Here is an 18548-nt window from a genome sequence, read left to right on the forward strand (position 1 = left end):
TTACATATCTCAGCCAATTTTTATCATCTGGAAGTCAAACTTTTTATGTTTTATTTTTTATAATGAGCACAGTATTTTCATAAGTAGAATGGATCATAGGAACTTCTAAAAAGTTAGATTTCATATTTTCTACAAAATTAATATTTTAATTTACGAATACAAAAACATAAATCTTTGCATCATTTAAAATACTTTTGTAACTAGACCAATGGTTTCAAAACTGAAAACCAGGTAAGAACTTTGGTAAATACGGTATATATAGATAGAGTGAGATAATACCACATAATATGATAGTTGCATATAGCAGAAGTTCACAAAACCGTGTGCCATGGTGCCTGGAGAGCCCATGGCCTATCCACAGGAACATTGTGAAAATTTTTAAAAGCTTCACAATTAAATGAATGTAGATAATTGGCCTAACTGAACAAAATGCAAGAATTTTTTTTTTCGTATGTGTGGTATGCTTTTCTTGACCCTGTAAAAAAGTAAAGTCACCAGCACAAAATATTCTTGCAAATGTAAGCCGGCAACACTGTTACCTTCTTGATTGCGCCATATAATGATGGTGTATCTCACGATAATCTAATCTGAGAACATATACGAGGCTGTAATGACCTTTTCATGTTGTTTCATGGCTCATTGCATAAAAAGAAACCGTGAACTTTTCTTTGTATTATTGCTAAAAATTAGGTCATTCTGATTCAGGTTTGCATGTACCGTATTTCAAAAGTTTTTTTTTTTTTTTCTCTCAGAAACACCACTGAAATCAGCAGCTAGAGTTAGTTTCATTTAGGATTTATAAGAAAATACTCTCATAATTTGACAAAAAACGTTCATAACAATAATATTAGCTGAACTGCATAGTGGTTTTCCAATCTTATGAGGTTTTGAAATTGTATATATATGTCATGATGAAGCAGACACCATAACAATTGTTTTCTTCTTCTCCTGGTCAGTAAATTGAGTGAATGCTTTAATTGCTTTTCTCATTGAGAGTGCGGTCAGATTGAGATTGCTGGAATTTGCAGTTTTGCAAATAATGCTAAAAAGGGGGATGCATTTCTGTTGGTCATTGAATGACTGACATCATATTAGCCAATTTTTTAATAATAAAATTAAATGCAACACAGTCTGTTGTTTCATATATTTTTTCATTATATTCTCTTTGCTCAACAATACTCGTATTTCATAGCGTAATTTTTATACTATGACATCTCAAAATATAGAATTATAGTCTATGGTGGATGCATACACTACTACTATAAGTGTTCTCAACTTCGGTTGACTCTTAATATAGACATGCTGATGTGCGTAGACCTGTCTTATATAACTCTCTTATTTATGCAACATTTTTGAAAAGCTGAACCTCCCTTAATTTCTCTCTCTACTGGGAAAAAATATGCAACTTTTAAAGTCAACAGAAGAAATATCAGCTTAAAAAAATAAATAAATAAAAACTATAGAGAAGAAAATTGAATGAAGATACAGGCAAAGTTTTTTTTTAATATCGTAACAATTTTTGAAGTGAAATGAACTTGATCTTTTTTAAGATATAAAAACCATGTTTGAAGACAGATCAAGATCCATTTAACACTAGTGCTTTGTCTGAATTTATGGCTGAGGAAGAAGAGAATGTTATCGAATTTTCTTTAATGCCAATGTTAAAGCAAAATTTGGCAGATTTCAAACTCATGGAATTTCAGGTTTTGATAAAAGGCGAATATTCTTTTCTATGCGATAAGGCTCAGCAGATTTTAATTACATTTTCGACGTCGTATTTGTGTGAGGCTGGGTTTTCGATGGTCCCTGTTATAAAAAGCAGGTATAGAGTAAAAATCAGTGTGGAGAAGTAAGTTAGATGGCTGTGTCCAGATTAATTCCACAGTTTGAGAAAATGTACAGTGATCTGCAGTCTTATCCATCATATTAATTATTAATTTACTATTAATAAAGTAAAAAAAAAAGTGTTAATCGCATAGAAGATATATGAGTTTTATTTATTTTTATCTCTTTCTTACAATTATATATAATTCTACTTAAGGTAAGATGCCATGGAAGATTTCAGTTGAAAATAGGCACTGTGACTCGGAAAAGTTTGAGAACTGCTGGTATATGCGATATTCAATAAAAGTTACAGTCTTTATTTCCTTAAATTTTGAACCCAGAGATGTTCTCCCAGTTGCAGATTTTCATAGAAAAATGCAGAGAATTTTATGAAGATATTTCAACAGTGTAGGTAGGAGAATTCTCTTGAGTGTAAAATTTAATTTTTTTATATAGTTCCCATAAAAATTTTCAATAATAAAGTATTCATTATGTTAAAGATTTGCAAACAAAAGTTCCATAACTTTACATGTAGAATTTGGGAAAATATTCAAATAAATAAATAAATCGACTTGAATAATTTTTCCTTGCCTTCTGTTGATTTTAAATTCAAGGTATTTTGAACTATTTCAAGACATTTAGCGCTAATTAGTTATTAAATGTATAGTTTTTCTCTTTGAAACTTGTTATTTAGACATGCTTCACGAGAATTCCACAAGTAAAAGCTTTGAAATTTTTTATTGTAATTTAATAACTTTTTAATGCATATTTTTTCTTTCTGGTGAGCCCTTGAAATTTCTAGTTTTATTATTATGCTAAACACAGTGAGTTATCCTTTGAATTATGTAATCATGTATTAGGATTTTATTGGTGTTTGATGTTTTTATTGTGTACTCAGATTTTTTTTTTTTTTTTTTTTTTTTCCATTATAGTTTCTATCTAATCCTTTGCACTTAAATCTGAATTAGCAATTAGTGTCTTGCAACAACTCGAGAAATGACATTAAGAATCATTTCAGCTATTTTGCTTAATGTATTAAATTACTGGATTATCACTAAATCTGCATGAATTTTAGGATTTCACTTAGTGACATAACATGATTTTTACCCCTCAATGTACATCTCTTATTAGCAATCAATTCTTTTAAATGTACCTAAGTTTCCAATGTGTAATTTAATAAAAAATATGTTATCCCAAAATTTACTAAGAGTTGAAAGTAATTCAATTTTCCTCAATACCTAAGGTTAAAATAAATTCACTGTAATCATCTTCAGACAATAATATTAAAAGATACCTCTTTTTCCATTCTTTCTTTTGCATAATATTTTTATTAATAAAATTTCTTGGCCATGTCAAAAAAAATAATTACAAGCACCTCTCAGCCACTACTTGATTTGCTACCATAAATTGAGCAATGATGGTGAGTCACCTTTCTAATGCAACGTTTTAATGACAAAAATCGTCATCATCATTGTTGGTTTTTTATTTGACAATGCTTGCATACCCAGCTGATAAAGATTATAGCTTTTTCTCTAAAACGGTAGACAGTTTATATGATATATTGATTGATTTTTTCCCTCCTGTATGCATAATTTATATCTTCCTGATATCAATTAGATTTACAATTTGGGTACTTGACATCTTATTTTGTATAAGCTTAGATTTATAATTATATGCATAAATAATATACTCTAAAATTTATTTATTTTATAGATTGACGCTATGAAAAAGCAAAAAGAAGAACAAGAATCAGAGCTAGAGGTTAGTGTGTGTTAGAAATGCTTGTTTCATTTATAATTATAAATATATTTTAATTTAATAATACAATTTCATTTTTCTTTTCTAGGCACAAGAGCAAGAGCTAAATAATAAACGCAAAGAACTAAATGAGTTAAGACAAGAAGAATCGAAACTTGAAAGTCAGATAAGTGCTGGAAAAGCTCAACTAGATGCCTTAACTACTACTTTACAGAATACTATATTACAAATCAGTCAAGTGAGTTATTTATTTTTACTTTTGTTCTTTACAGTAAAAAGTAAAATATAAATAGTTTCTTTACTATGCTCATTCTTTCAGTTGAAATTGAAAATAGATCAGATACAAGAGCAGCATAGGTTGATGAGTGAAGCAATCAAAGATATGGATAATGCTATATCCTTTGGAGATTTTCGTAATGTATCTGAATTTACTTTGAATGGTTTTCAACCTCTTAATGAAGCGGATGTTATAAATTTGTCTCCCACTGTAAGTACTCTTATTAATATGTAGCCGTAATCATAATAGTATGCCTAATGAAGTACTTTATGATTTGCTTAGCAATTTCTTATGTTGATTATTTTCATCATTTTACAAATAAGGTTCCCAAAGCAGTAATTGAAAATGAAGTTACTCCTAGTGTTGTACCTGTTGGGGATTTTCAGGTACATGTGCATAGTAGTTTGCAGCTTTTTCATTTCTGAATATGTAATTTTTCCTATAAAGCATGATTCATTTTATATTCTTGCAGGAAGATCCATTTAAAAGTAAAGATCCATTTGAGGGTAAAATAAATGGATTTGTAAATGATCCATTTGCCGGAGAAGATCCATTTAAATCAGGCTAGTTTTCTGTTATTGATAACTTATCGAAATCTTGTTATTTAGTAATGAAATTATGTATCAGAATTTATAGTAGTTTGAATTATTGTTATTTCAATGCATTTTGTCTTAAATGCTTTTGTAATTTATATTACAGATCCATTTAAGGATAGCTCTGTTTCTACTGTCGATCCGTTTGGTGGAGATCCCTTTGAAAATGTATTTAATGTGACAGCAGCTCAACCTAACAATAAGGTTTTGTTTTTGGAATTTTGTTGCTATCTCAGTTCAGTGTTTATTTCTTTGTTATGCCATTATGAACATCCATATCAGTTCATTAAATAATACAATATCTAAGTTAGAGCATTTTCCCATTTTAAGAAATTAAGTGGTTGCGTTAACCTATTTAAAGGACATTTAACTACTGAGTAAGTGAAGAAGGCTGTCAAAACACTTTCCATCCTGTCTAACTTAATGTAGTTGTGATGCTTCTTAAGATCAAATAAAAGTATTTGTTAGCAAATTGACCTGATATTACAAAACTAGAAAACATTAACAGGATTAGACCTGTGTTTAACTTGTGGGTAAATATGCATAAAAATTCTAAAGTGCAGTGATGGCCAGCTTATGCTGTTAAATGCTCTTTGATACACTCAACTATTAGAAGCTTATTTATATGTTAAATTAATTAGCATTCTAGGGATGAAAGTAGTTAATGACAGCAGAATTTGGTACTTACATGTTTTCCCACTGACCGTGAAATTTGGTGGAGCTCCCACTAAAATTAAGACAGCCATTTCAGTGGAAGTTTCAAGGAACAGATTACTCTTTAGTTAGGTAATAACAGATCATTGTTTATTTAATTAAATAACCAATGTATAAAAGTTACAAATGTGGCATAAAAAATTTAATTAACTATGTGCTCAAGCTTTGAGATTATCTGACAAAAGAAATTTTATTAAATTAGAACTAGTCAAAAATCCAAAATGGAGTATAAAAACAACAATATGGTGATTTTTTTTTTTATGAACTGGGTACCACTTAATTCACGTTGATATGACTAAGCAACATTATGCTGTTCATAGATGTCTTTTGCTGCAATAACTTGATAAACTCCACAGTCTTTTAGGCCAATCTAGCCAATCCTACAACTTTTAAAATACTCCACTGCTTGCTGTTGTGTTGAAGGCAGGTGCCAAATTTTAATTATTTGGGGAAAAAATGCAAGAGGAAAGCACTTATAATTTTCACACAAAACCCAACCTAGCTTAATAAATATCATGGCTTGCATAAAACAAAAGGAAAGTTCTTATTGTGTGCTGTGACACTGCACTTATCCATTATTTCCAATAAATTGCAGTGTTTAGTGACACAATTTGGATTTGGATTAGTAGCAAGAATCAGCATAAGTTGCATAAATTTGCAGGACTAGTTTCAAAGGTTTGAGTAAAACTTTCTTTTTGGCTGTAGGAGTGAAATGATGAAACTAGTCCTGTAAATTTATGCAATTTATGTTGATTCTTGTTGTTCAACATGTGCAACATTGTCTTTTGGCATGTTATTTTATTTAATACAAATCTGATTCAGAAGTCAGACGACAAAAATCAGCGTTATATTTTCAAAATTTTCACAGGACTAGTTTTGATGGTTTTACCAAACCACCATCCTCAGCTGCAAAACCGCAAATGAACAAGATAGGAAATAATGATTAGATAAGATAAGAAAGCCTGGACAAGAGTAAGCAAGTGGTGCCATCTGTTGGTGAAACCAGAACTAAAACATAATTTCTTTAACACTCCGAGTGTTTTGAAAGAGATAAGGTATTGTTTTGTAAAGCGTCAGCAGCTTTGGCATCAAAGCTTTTCAAAAGCGTGGAAGCTTTCTGTCACTGTATCCACTGAAAGCGTTAAGCAGTTTTCTTTACCCCCCACACACACCTGCAGAGAATCATCCAGATTAACTCGTTAGTGTATATGACCCATATAGGGTCTAGAAGTATCAATCACTGTCAGAACTTTGCCTTTCGGGAGTTTTCAAGAAGTAGAATGCTTCGAAAGCGATCTGACCTTGTAACAGTAACTGTTCGCTTTATGCTATGGATTTTGTTATCAAATGAAAATTTTGAGGAAACTTGAAAATCAAGACTTAAAAAGAAAAAAAATGTAAATGTTTTAATTTTTTTTTCCGTTCATAAACCTTCATTTTTATGTATGTATACATGTGTGTGTGCGTGTTTATATATATATGTATATAAATTTTATGGAAATCAATGTGCATACGGCAGTAATATTAAAATATTTTTGTGTTTCTATTACCCTTCACTTTAGTTATTGAATTTATTTCTCATATACGATTGCTTGCTAGGATAAAAGGAATACTTTCTTCCTAAAACAATATGATTTTCGATAGTTCCCAAGATAGTTTACTTTTTAAATAAAGTAAAATATCTTGTTAACTTGGAAAATTTCTTATTTTATTTGCAACTTCGGGTATTTTTGATGTAGAGTTTATTTGAAGCTACGGATATAAATAATATTTCACAATTCACTTGATATAATAACTGAACTAATTAACTAAGCATGAAATAAAAGACTTGTTTATTTGCTAATCCATAATTACAGACGTCTAAGTTTTTGTCATGCAATTTTCCGCTTTTGTGTATAGCCATGAGTAAGAAAAGCCGCGAGTTTATTAATTGTGCCATAATGATATTGTTTTCTTTAAACTCTAAGAAAATATCTGTAAATTTTATTATTCCGCTACTTATTTTCTTTTTGGCTGGGCTAAGAGCAAATAAACAGGTGCTCTTAGAAATTCCTGCTTTGAAAAATTATAAGAGCATTAATGAAAAAAGGCATCAGATTTTGACAGATTGATTCTTATGGTTTTATTATCTCTATAACTTTCTCTTTCTATATATATAGAAAGAATTAAACAGAGACATTAGTCTAATGCTCATAATGCTTACTTATTTTTTAATTTTATTTAATTTAACTATGGCAAAGCACTCGAAAGTTAGCTGCCTAAGGGTAGGGATGTCTTCGTGGAGGAATTTCTGATGTCTCATATACATGTTGCAAGTGGGGAAAAAAATAGAAAATGCCTATGCAGTGAGCTCATTCTCCGAAATTTGAATTCTCAGCCGAATTATGTGTCAGAGACTTTATTGTTCGTTCTCAGATGGGCCAACGCTCTGGATGCGCTTTATTGAACTTATCGGTGTTACTTTCAGTGTAGTTACCTAATGCAGAAACATAAACTTTTATAAATATTTATATTTATAATTTGGTTTTCGATGTAATGAACTAAGATTTCCCAGAATTCTATACATTCTTAAATTTCATTTTTCAGTATAATAATATGCAGTTACTTTTAAAGGGTATAAATGGTGAAAGTTTTGAAATATGAAAAGAAAACAATTATGTTCGCGCTCAAAAAATGCAAATGATAACGAATTTTAAAATTAAATTGTGTAGACATGATCATGATTAGATTCATCTTCTTTCAGTTAGGTTTTTCTCAAGAATATTTATGTGTTCAAGAATATACATGCTCAAAGTGCGAATATTAGAAATTATATAAAACATGCACTGAAGTAGAAGTAATCTTTGTAACAGAAATTCAACTAATTTCAGTGAATACCTGGGATAATATGATCACAATCTATCTGAATATTTAAGAAAGTCTTGGCAACAGGTTTACTTCCTATAGGCTCATATTTATTTATTATTACATACATATGGGATGCTATTTTTTTATACAGAGTATGTTTTCCCCATATAGGGTTTGCAACAAAAAAATTAAAGATTTTAATTTCCGTAAAGCAAAATACAAAACAGACATTCTAAGGGGAAACTGAAGTGTAAAACCCTTTGTATTCACCAAAATGCACAATATATTTCTACTTCAACTAAAAGAAGCAAAATTAAGTTTTGTGTTCACATGGCTGGCTGGCTCAGTTAGAAATAAATATATAATATTTTTTTCCTTCTTTCCTCTAAAAAACTAAAATTCAACAAGATACTTTTTTTTTTTACAAAGCAAAATGCGTAATTTATTCATTTTCAATAAAAATAGTTTATTCTATTTGGATATTGCAGAACATAGGAGAGCTACTTATTGCAAACATACCAGGGCTGCCATAGTGAAGGGCTTTCTAAGGCAAACTGACTTTTCACAAAACACCTCTAATGCAGTCATCCCATTCACTTATGTTCGAACCTAAATCAAACTATCGGCAAGTATTTTATCATTCCGCTATCAGCAAGGTTCAACTAGACAAAACCAATTCAAACATTTTGTTTGCATACTGTACTAAACTCGACACCTGCAATAAGAGAATTCTAGTCTTACTATATTTCTTGTGTTCTGTAGTTAGCTAATTTTAATGCAATTAGCAGGTAATATCAAAATTGGAAAAATTTTAATGTAAACTGCACTTTAGAATTTTCTTTAGCATCGTTCTAAGTTTTACAGTGTGAGCCAAGTTATACGAACAGATAATAGTTATATATGCCTAGGGCGTACTGACTCTTCTGGATAGCTGAAAAAAAGTCTTTTTCATCGAAGGTGCCATATATAATACGTAGAATGACAATGCACATTGCCTTTCATTCTTATCGTCCCTCCCCAAATTTTCAACGCATGTCCTATTCTTTTTTCTAGTCGTTTTACATTACTGCTTCTTTTCAACATGCACCCTATTTGAAAATACTTGATCTGTTTTTAGAAAGAGAGGCTAAACTTTTCTCAGTATCGTAAGAGAAAGACGTTCAACCGAATGTATACATATATATATATATATATATATATATAAAACCCTAAAGGGGAGCTAGGATAGATGGGCTACTAGTCTCAAAACGGTATTTTACAGCGGATTCTATAAACGGCGAATCAACTTTTAAATTGTTTTCACCAAATATTATCGTTCTGTATTATATTTAAAGAAATTAAATAATTAAGAATCTTCATGAATATATGTCTTGCATTATTTAAAATACCGTACCTAGAGCCATCAAATTAAGAATAACGTAATCCTCCACTCGAATATGCACATTGAAAACTGGAATATTTAAGTTCGAATTTGTTTAATAATCTCTTTCATATTTTGTAAAACTTTGACGAATCTTTGATTAGGAGACTAACAGTTTAAAAGTGAGCCGTGGTAACACTGTAATGAATAAAATGTTTTTATCTCCAGCGTGTGAGACTGTTTATCGGAAATTCTAAATATATTTTGTTTTAAAATATTTTATGATATTGCTGTTGAAATGGAATTTATGTGCTTTAATTGCGAAGAACATGGTATTTAATACAAAAATGTAACACACAAAGCGTCAAAAAAAGTCCTTTGGGCGTAATATAAAATCTGAAAGCTTCTGGATTTTATTTTAATGTTTTTAATTTTATAATTCCTTTTTAAAATCCAAATGAGTGTTAGTACAGAAGGACTATTAGTTTCGAAACGGCATTTTGCGTCGAATCACTTTTCAAACTGTTGCCACCAAATATTATCACCCTGCATTTATTTAAAGAAACCAAATAATTAGAATCTACATGAATGTATGTATGTTTTTCGCATTGCAGATGAACAACATTACCTAGAGTCATCGATCACATAGTCCTCCACCCGAACAAGGACACTTGGAAGCCCGAATTTAGAATTTGGAATATGTTTTTATTGTCTATTTCATATTCTGTAAAACGTTACCGGATTTTTGATTAAAAAACTCAACAGTTTCAAAGCGAGCAATGGCAACACTGTAAGGAATAAAACATTTTTGTCTACAGCCTGCGAGCCTGTGTATCGGAAATTCTAATGATATGCTGTTTTTAAATATTTTTAGCCCAAAGTGACGTTAACCCAAATGCTCTCAAAACATGTATGTAAACTAAAATTCAACAAGATACTTTTTTTTTTTTTACAAAACAGAACCCGTAATTTATTCATTTTCAATGCCTTAATTTAATTAATTAATTAATTTTCATTAATTAATTCATTAAATGAATTATTCCCATTAAATGAAAAAAATGCCCGTTTGGACTAATATAAAATCTGTTTTCATTTCTTATTTATTGTTTTGGGTACTGAACCCAGTTTTATATAACTTTTCAACCAAATATTTTGTGTTAGCATTATTTTCTTATTTCTTATAAAACGTTTTAGAAAAGTATTTAAAATAAATGGATTTTATATAAACAAGTTAAAGAAAGTGCGTAACTGTCATAATAAAAACTGCAGCAAGGAGGATAAAAAGTTTCACAGGTCGTATTTTTAAACTAATCTAATTAGCTTATTATAAGAAAAAAACTGTTTTCGATGATAATAGAAAAATAATGGGAGTAAAGATGCCTGCAGGTTTCTTTATGTAGAGTAATATATTTATATTAAAATAAATTTCATAATCGTTAATTTTAATAAAAAAGAATTATATTTGCATGAGGTTTGCATATTTCATAAAAAGCATGTGCATATTTGTATCCTATAAAATAATTTGTTAAAATTCTACAGGGTATTTGAATGTGCTCCAGACTTGCTTGTTTGGGGGCTTGCTTGTTATTTCATAAAATAACAAGCAAATATTTATGTTATATAGAGCAATGCCTTTAATACATCAATTCACCAAATGCACATGATATATATAGTATGTTCTCTTTTTCGAGCTTTTATAAAAGGAGAGTTATATAAGCCATTTAGTAGGAATGAAACTTTTTTACAGCTCTCAGCTGATATTCTGATGATGCATTATAATGTTGTGCTGCAGTTATTTACTTTCTTATACAACTGAATGAATTTTAAAATATTTATTCATCTTCTTGAATTTTTTTCATAGCTCTAAAATTATTTTCGATTATATTTTGGCGAAATAAATTTTGTTTTGATTTGAGAAGGAAAAATTATATTTCAAATATTTTTTTTCATTTATATTTTAGAATAATGCCTATTTATCCGAGAACATCTTAAAAAGAGTACACGTGGTTATGATTTTAATGTAAGAAATTAACTGAATAAAATTAGGCTTTCAGTTATGGACTATTTCGTCTACGAATGCATGAGAGACGTGTGAAATTTAAGTGTCTGCAAAGTGATTGTGTGAAAAAAGTGCCATTGAATGTGTTGTTTCTTACCTTGTTAAAGAAAATTTAGAGAAATAAGACGGTTACTATCACTTATAAAAGATGCTGAAACGATCGAAAACTGCGTTTAAAAACTTAAAAATGCAACTTCTGTGTAGTTAGTGCTTGAAAGTAATATTTGAAATCTCTCCTGAAAAATTTTGATTGAAATTATATATCAGTTAATCTGCGTCAGACGAGTATGGATTTCTTATTCTAATAGCACACCGAAAAACATATTATTCATTGACATATTTATTTCTTTTGCAGAACGAAACGAAATTTGCTTCACACATTTGTAATAAAATGAGTCAAAAAACTGTCGTTGTGCTGAAGTCTATTTTATTTTTATTTATTTATTTGAAATTGGAACGATGATTCTGCCGGAACGGTGAAAAAATTGTTTAGTCGTGCAATCTTTTTGAAGCATGTGTACATTACAACTATCAGGAATCTACTACCAAAATGCACTTTAATTAACGATAATTGCACATTGATTTAGTGAATACTATATCTTTTTGTTATTCTATAATATCAAGAATACATTTTTAGAACTGTGAAAGAAAATTATATTGAGAATTGAAAGAAAATATAAATTTCACAAATTTTTCGCGTTTTACAAAATATTTAAGAATTAATAAAGCAACACTGAAATAAAATATGAAAAGATATTAAAACACAAAGTAAATGTTAACAAATGACCCAGATATAAAAGAATTTTGCTTTTTTATAATACTTATTTCATCAATTCTTTTTTATTTGTCCCCGAATTGATTTCTTTCTCAAAGTATTTTTGCTCCGAAAGTGAATACCAAATCATACGATTGGTATCGTTGACAGTGACAAGAATAATATTACTACATTTGTATTAATTACAGAAATATGAGCCAGTTCCGCTTTAAAAGTCATCAGTTGAAGCTTTACTGCTCTTAGGCACAGAGCGAAGAGTATTAATTACGAGATTAACATCACTGGAAATGTAAATCACAACAGTAAGCATTGATTGTTATTGATGCCTATTAAAACATATAATATTATGATAATTATCTCAAAAGGTGATACGCTCACCAATGGCCAAACAGTAAAATTGCTGAACACGGGTAGTTCGGTTCGAATCCCAGCGAACTGGCTGGCTGCATGGACGTTTTCGTGTTTTTTTCATTGTGTAACATGTATAGAAGCCATTTTCTCTTAGACAGTTCTCCATGAAGGCCTCCCTACTTTGGCAGATAGCCTTTGAGCTCTTTTTTCAAGTAAACCAAACCAAAGAGAAATATTTAAACGAAGCATAGATATTAAATTTTAAATAATTCTATTTTGTTCTTAGGCTGTGAAATTATTTGAGTGGACGTGAAGGAAAGATGCCATAAAATTTTAATAAGATATGAAAACTGATTTCAAGAAATACATGCATATAATTGGCCTTTTTAGTAAAACCCCAATCGTAAGTATTAACTAATGAATTTAAAAATAAAGGGTAATCAGTACCTAATTTAACATAACTCATCAGTCCTTAGTCATAAATAACGTCCACTAGCGGCCGAGCAGTAACGTCACTGAACACTAGTAGTTTGATCTGGAATTGAGTTTTCCCGCTTGTAACGTGAATAAGAGCCAGTTTTCCTTAAAAAGTCTTCCAAGAAGGCATCCCTTTCTATAGAGAGACAGCCCTCCTTTGTTTTAATTAACCGTAGTCGTAAATAACAAATTGTTTTCCCATCCAAAGTCCTCCATGAATGTTGTCTATCTTTACCTGAGCATCTAATTGTGTCATTTCAAATCTTGATATAGACAAATAATCGGAAATTCTTATTTCCTTTTCCGAAATTTTTTGCATCACCCAGATCACCATCATATGTTTTTCACCTTCGTATAATGCTTGCGACGATTTTATAAAGAGCTATTTACATTTCTTTTCTACTAACAACTATTTTTCATAATTATTTACTCTTACCTGCTGAGAATTTTATGTCCCAACCGTTTCGGAATTTGGAAATAAACACATTTTCATAAAAAATATTCATAATCAAATATCGTCCGGACCTTTTTATTCGATAACACTTTCAGTAAAACGAAAGTAATTTGCTTAGGGTAAAAAATGCATTATACGATTTCATGTACTCTCAGTACTTTATTTTATCAACGCCAAAAAGCGATTTAATCAAATACAATATTATTTGCGAATGATTTTCATGTCATGCCAAGGAAGTTTATCAGTAGTTCGTTTTAAACGAGAAATCAGAAGAGTCAAACGAATTTTTCTTTAAGGAAACGCACCTTGTCCACATATTTCAATAATAAAATGTCCATATTTCGCATTCACACAACTAAATGAATTTCGATACAAACATATAAATGACACATTAGTTTGAAACGGAATTACAAGATTTGAACTCTTTCAAAAATCTCATTTTTATTTCAGAACAATTATTCAAAATATATATTGAAGTAACTCTTTTTGTGAACTGTTATAATAGTTTTAAAAAATACAATATTTTTAATCAATGTGCACAGCTAAAACAAAAATTATATCAAATTTCTCGGTTTTTACAGTCATTGTTAGATACCTGTTTAAGTACTTATTCTATGCTAAAAGAAATTATTTGTAAATTAGGTGATGCTGAATTCTTTAAAAGTTATTCATGGGTTCCGTGCAAATTACATTTACTTTTGCAGAAGAAATTTTGCTTCGAAATTTTTCACATGCATAAAAAGGTTTGCGTTGAAGGCTTTTCAGTATTTTCCAGTTTCGGCACGAAAACGCCCTCAAGTCGGCAGATGGTACGGCTGGATTTGATGTTTTTATTTATGACCCTCCCATTGTAACATCTTTCTCTAACAATCGCTGTTTCCCCACTGCCAATTAAGCGCGACAGGAGGTCAGAGGGGACGACAGTACAGAATATTCCGTCCTCAACGATTTCGAGACGGAAAATGTAAGGCAGGAAAAATCGTTTGAAACGCTTTCGGATTCATCAAAAGTTGCCAAAATAATCCGTGTGTGACGCTTTGGAAAGCCATCTTTCAATACGGAAAAATCCGTTCGCAACGCTGAGAGGGTTAAAGGTCGAAGACAAAGATGCATAGGAATTAGGATCGTTAACTAGAACAGAAAGATTTTTTTGAATGTGAAATGCCTCTACAAATCCAACTCCAATGGAAGATGTTTTTTGAATAATTTTGGCAGCAGAAAAATTGAAAGTGTGATTTTCGGACCAACAATGTTGAGCAACAGAAGACTTCTGTGTTTCCTTTTTTCTAACATATGCCTCATGTTCCTTGACGCGAAATTTTAAGGCTCTCTTAGTTTGGCCAATGTAAATTAAACCACACTGGCAAGGAATCCTATAAATACCCCAGGAATTCATATCCGGAATGGGGTCCTTGAATATAGAACTCAGAATTATATTAATGGAAGAATAAACAACGCGAAAGTTAAATTTCTGCAAAATATGTGCAACTTTATAGCTAATTGATGGAAAGAAGGGAATGACAACAGAATTCTTATAATCCCCTAAAACAAGAGTGTGCTTTTTAGTGTGTTGAGATGAGAATTTTTTAACTGCTTGATTTAATAATTTTGGGTGAAAAGCCCCTGTGAATAGCTATTGCTTTTAAACAATTTAGTTCTTCATCAAGGGATAGTTTGGAGGAGCAAACTTAAAGAGCACGGAAAACATAAGAATAAAATGAAGCTAACTTTTGTTTAGTCGGATGACATGATTTAAAGTGTAGTGGAAGGCAAACCGATGATGGTTTACAGTAAACCGTAGTACTGAAGTTGGATGTGTTACGTGTGACAAATCTGATTATTGAAAACGGTCAATAGCAAAATAACTTAAGTACTTAGAATTGATTGAGAAGCCAGAATAATAAGATAACTGGATTAATTAAAATAAAGCCTTACCAAGTGAGTATGATAGTGTAGCATAATTTTATCTTTACACCAACATATTAGCAAATATAATGCAAGGTAAACAAAAAAGTTCTTGCTGTTTCTGAGATAGCATTGGAAGACTGAACCCCAACATAAAAATAGTTGGCAAACCTGGCGATGAGTCCGGACATTGACCAAGAGTACAAAAGCATGTTGCATTAGTACTTCAAACATAACTCGCACAGCGACTGATTGAAATGGACGTGTCAAAGGTGCTCGTTTGTTAAAATCATACGAGTTGTTTGGTGTATGATTTTAAAGTGGGCCTGTCAACAGCAGAATCAAGTCGCTGAATTTGCCAGGCCTTTGGGGATGATGCCATTAATGGACAAACTGCTAGCCAATGGTTCTAGAAGTTCAGGTCGGCCATAAGCGCTGGACGATGAGGTCCTGAGTGCAGCCTTAGACAGTGACAGTAACCAAACTTGTGGTGAGCTTGCAGCACACTTCCAGGTATCTGATGAAACGATCAGACTCCATTTGCACCACATAGGAAAGGCATACAAGCTGAGCAATGCAAACAAGCAACAGCGTGTCCCTACCTGTTTATCATTGCTTACTTGGCACTGCAATGTATCCATATTTGATCGAGTACTCACCAGCAATGAAAAGATGGTCTAGTATAACCCATACAGGCATTCCAAACATTGGTTGTTACCACAGGACCGTGTGCCTCACATTGCAAAACCTTCTCTCCACCCACGCAAGATCATGCTCTGTATCTGGTGGACTAATCGCCAAGTGGTGCACTATGAGCTCCTGCCAGTGGGCCAAACCATCATGGCAGGCCTGCCTGTACTCCTAGCAGTTGGAACATGTGCATTGAGCAGTGATGCATAAAGAGCTAGTGTTGGTCAATCGTAAGGGTGTACTCCTCCTCCATGACAATACGAGGCTGCATGTGGCTGTGGAGGCTAGGGACGCCATCCAGCGACTGGGCTGGGAGACACTACCTCCTCCACCATACTACCCAGACCTCGTGCCAACAGACTGCCACCTTTTTCATTTCCTGGGCAACCAACTTCATGGGAAATTCTTCAACAAGTTGCCAGACCTCAAAATGGCCCTCACGGTCTTCTCTGCATCCAAGACTCCTGAGTTTTACCGCAATGGCATCGCACAGCTAGCCACTCATTGGCAAAAGGCACTGGATGTCGATGGTGATTACTTTGAGGATTAGGAAAGATTCTTATTTGTTTTATGACCTTTTTTTTTTTTTCCTGAGTATCCAAAATGGCAAGAACATTTTTTTGGTTACGTTGTATCTGAACATAAAAAATTACAAGATGGAGTATAATTGCATAATGCAGGGTTTCTCAAACTTCAGTTGCGATCCCTTTTTATCATTGAGATTTTTTCATGACCCCCTGGACCCCATAATATTTATAAAAATTTTGTGGGTCCCCATAAGTATAACACAAATCTGACACATGCTTGGGTGAAATTGACAGTTTTTTCACTTGTACTGTAATATACTATTGCAGTTTTAGGTCCTTAATTTCTAATTTTAAGACATAGAACAATGTGGAAATTTTAAATGAGTAACAAATGAAATGACAGTGCTGCGTGCAAAGCAAGGAAAATGAATGTTTATATTATAAAAAGAATGCATTGTTTTTGTTTTTTTCTTTGTCTGTATTGTCTTATCTTTATCTGTTTTCATATACATCGTGTAAAAATATTTGGTAATTGTAAAATTTTTATGATAAGTTAAAGAAATATCAAAACTGCTAAAATTGTTGGCAACCCCCTGCTGCAGGTCCCATGACCCCCAAGGGGGCAACTCACACTTTAAGAAACCTGGCATAATGCATAAACTAGAAATAAGTAAAGTTATAATATATATAATATTATAAGTTATAGTCAGATTTGTAAAACTAACTTGTAGCGCATATTCATTTTTCAGTATAGTTTTTGTACTAAGTTTATACTTCTATAATTGAATGATTGCTCACTTGTATTGTAAAATCTTTCTGTCGGAATTATTTTCACAAACACTGTTTTTTATATTCTTTTATCATTTCAAACAGTTGATCTTAGGTTTAGAAAGCTCTTATTATTTATAAATGTTATAAAAATTAAGTAATTTTAGCTCCTTATTATTTTTTAAAAGTGTAAGTGTTTTTTAGAAGTGCATGATGTAAATCAAAATTTTGAATTAAAAGATAGAACAGCCTTTTCTGTGTTATATTTATGGTGAAATTAAGTTTATATATATATATACTGATAGCAGCTAAATGTATTTTCAACTGTTATTTTTAATTATCTATCTATCATACATGTATAAATTTACAGTAGAGGTTTTATTATTCAAGATAAATTGACTGAATGGTTGCCAGCTTAAAATCATTATATTAATTTTGAAAAAAGACTTACTAAGCAAAAGCAAAAATTTATTACAAACATGGTGCAAAAGACCCTGATCATAATTACTGTATTTTAAAATGAATACAAAATTTAATCTTTTTATGGCCATGCATACTTCTTTTAAAGCTAGAACATTATCTTTCAAAATCACGCTTTCCTTATTGTTTCCAATTATCAACACTTCCTCTTAATGTGCTTAAGTGTGAGGAAAAGTTTTGAATCAAATCGTCTTTTACTCACTTTTTAAAAACTTCATTTGCGGTACAGAACAAAACCTACGTTAGACATTCATCAACAACTGAAGTAAAAACAGTGGTATAAAAATGATGTGCTAATTAATAATTATAGATTGGGAGGATGAACTGGTGTGATTTTAGCCACTTGTTACAGATTGTTTCACTGCTTGACAAAAGTATGAATCATAGTCTGATACTTTTCTGTTAAGGGTCATATCACTTTGTACCCCCCTTTTTTTTTTCATATTTATTTGGTGCTAGGTGTTAGTAATTTGGTTAGGCTTCATTCCTGACTGTAATTATCTTTATGAGCACTGTTTGCCTGACCATGTTTTCCATCTATTTTTTCCCCTTTTTTGGATTTCATGACTTGTGTAAAGAAATGAAGTAGAGCTATTTCTTCAAGAAAGAGATGTCCATCACTCATGAATTAAAATTTGATTTGAAGCTGAAATAGGTACATAGCTTAAAAGCCTTGAAAGAAAAAGTTT

At 31.2% G+C, this 18548-nt stretch overlaps 1 protein-coding gene across 3 annotated transcripts in view; it reads left to right on the forward strand.

The window, feature by feature from the left end:
- The window catches only part of LOC118192352 (epidermal growth factor receptor substrate 15-like 1), a 149652-nt gene that overhangs the window by 96666 nt on the left and 34438 nt on the right, over positions 1–18548 (forward strand). For all 3 annotated transcript variants that reach the window (XM_035363296.2, XM_035363297.2, XM_085819268.1), the window contains 6 exons: positions 3538–3585; positions 3671–3820; positions 3902–4069; positions 4183–4245; positions 4332–4422; positions 4559–4656. In XM_035363296.2, the coding sequence (XP_035219187.2) occupies positions 3538–3585; positions 3671–3820; positions 3902–4069; positions 4183–4245; positions 4332–4422; positions 4559–4656 (618 nt within the window). The remainder of the gene's footprint in view (positions 1–3537; positions 3586–3670; positions 3821–3901; positions 4070–4182; positions 4246–4331; positions 4423–4558; positions 4657–18548) is intronic.

This window comes from Stegodyphus dumicola, chromosome 6 (assembly GCF_044657685.1).
Source record: "Stegodyphus dumicola isolate Sdum_Otavi_A_Nest chromosome 6, ASM4465768v1".
NCBI lineage: Eukaryota > Metazoa > Arthropoda > Arachnida > Araneae > Eresidae > Stegodyphus > Stegodyphus dumicola.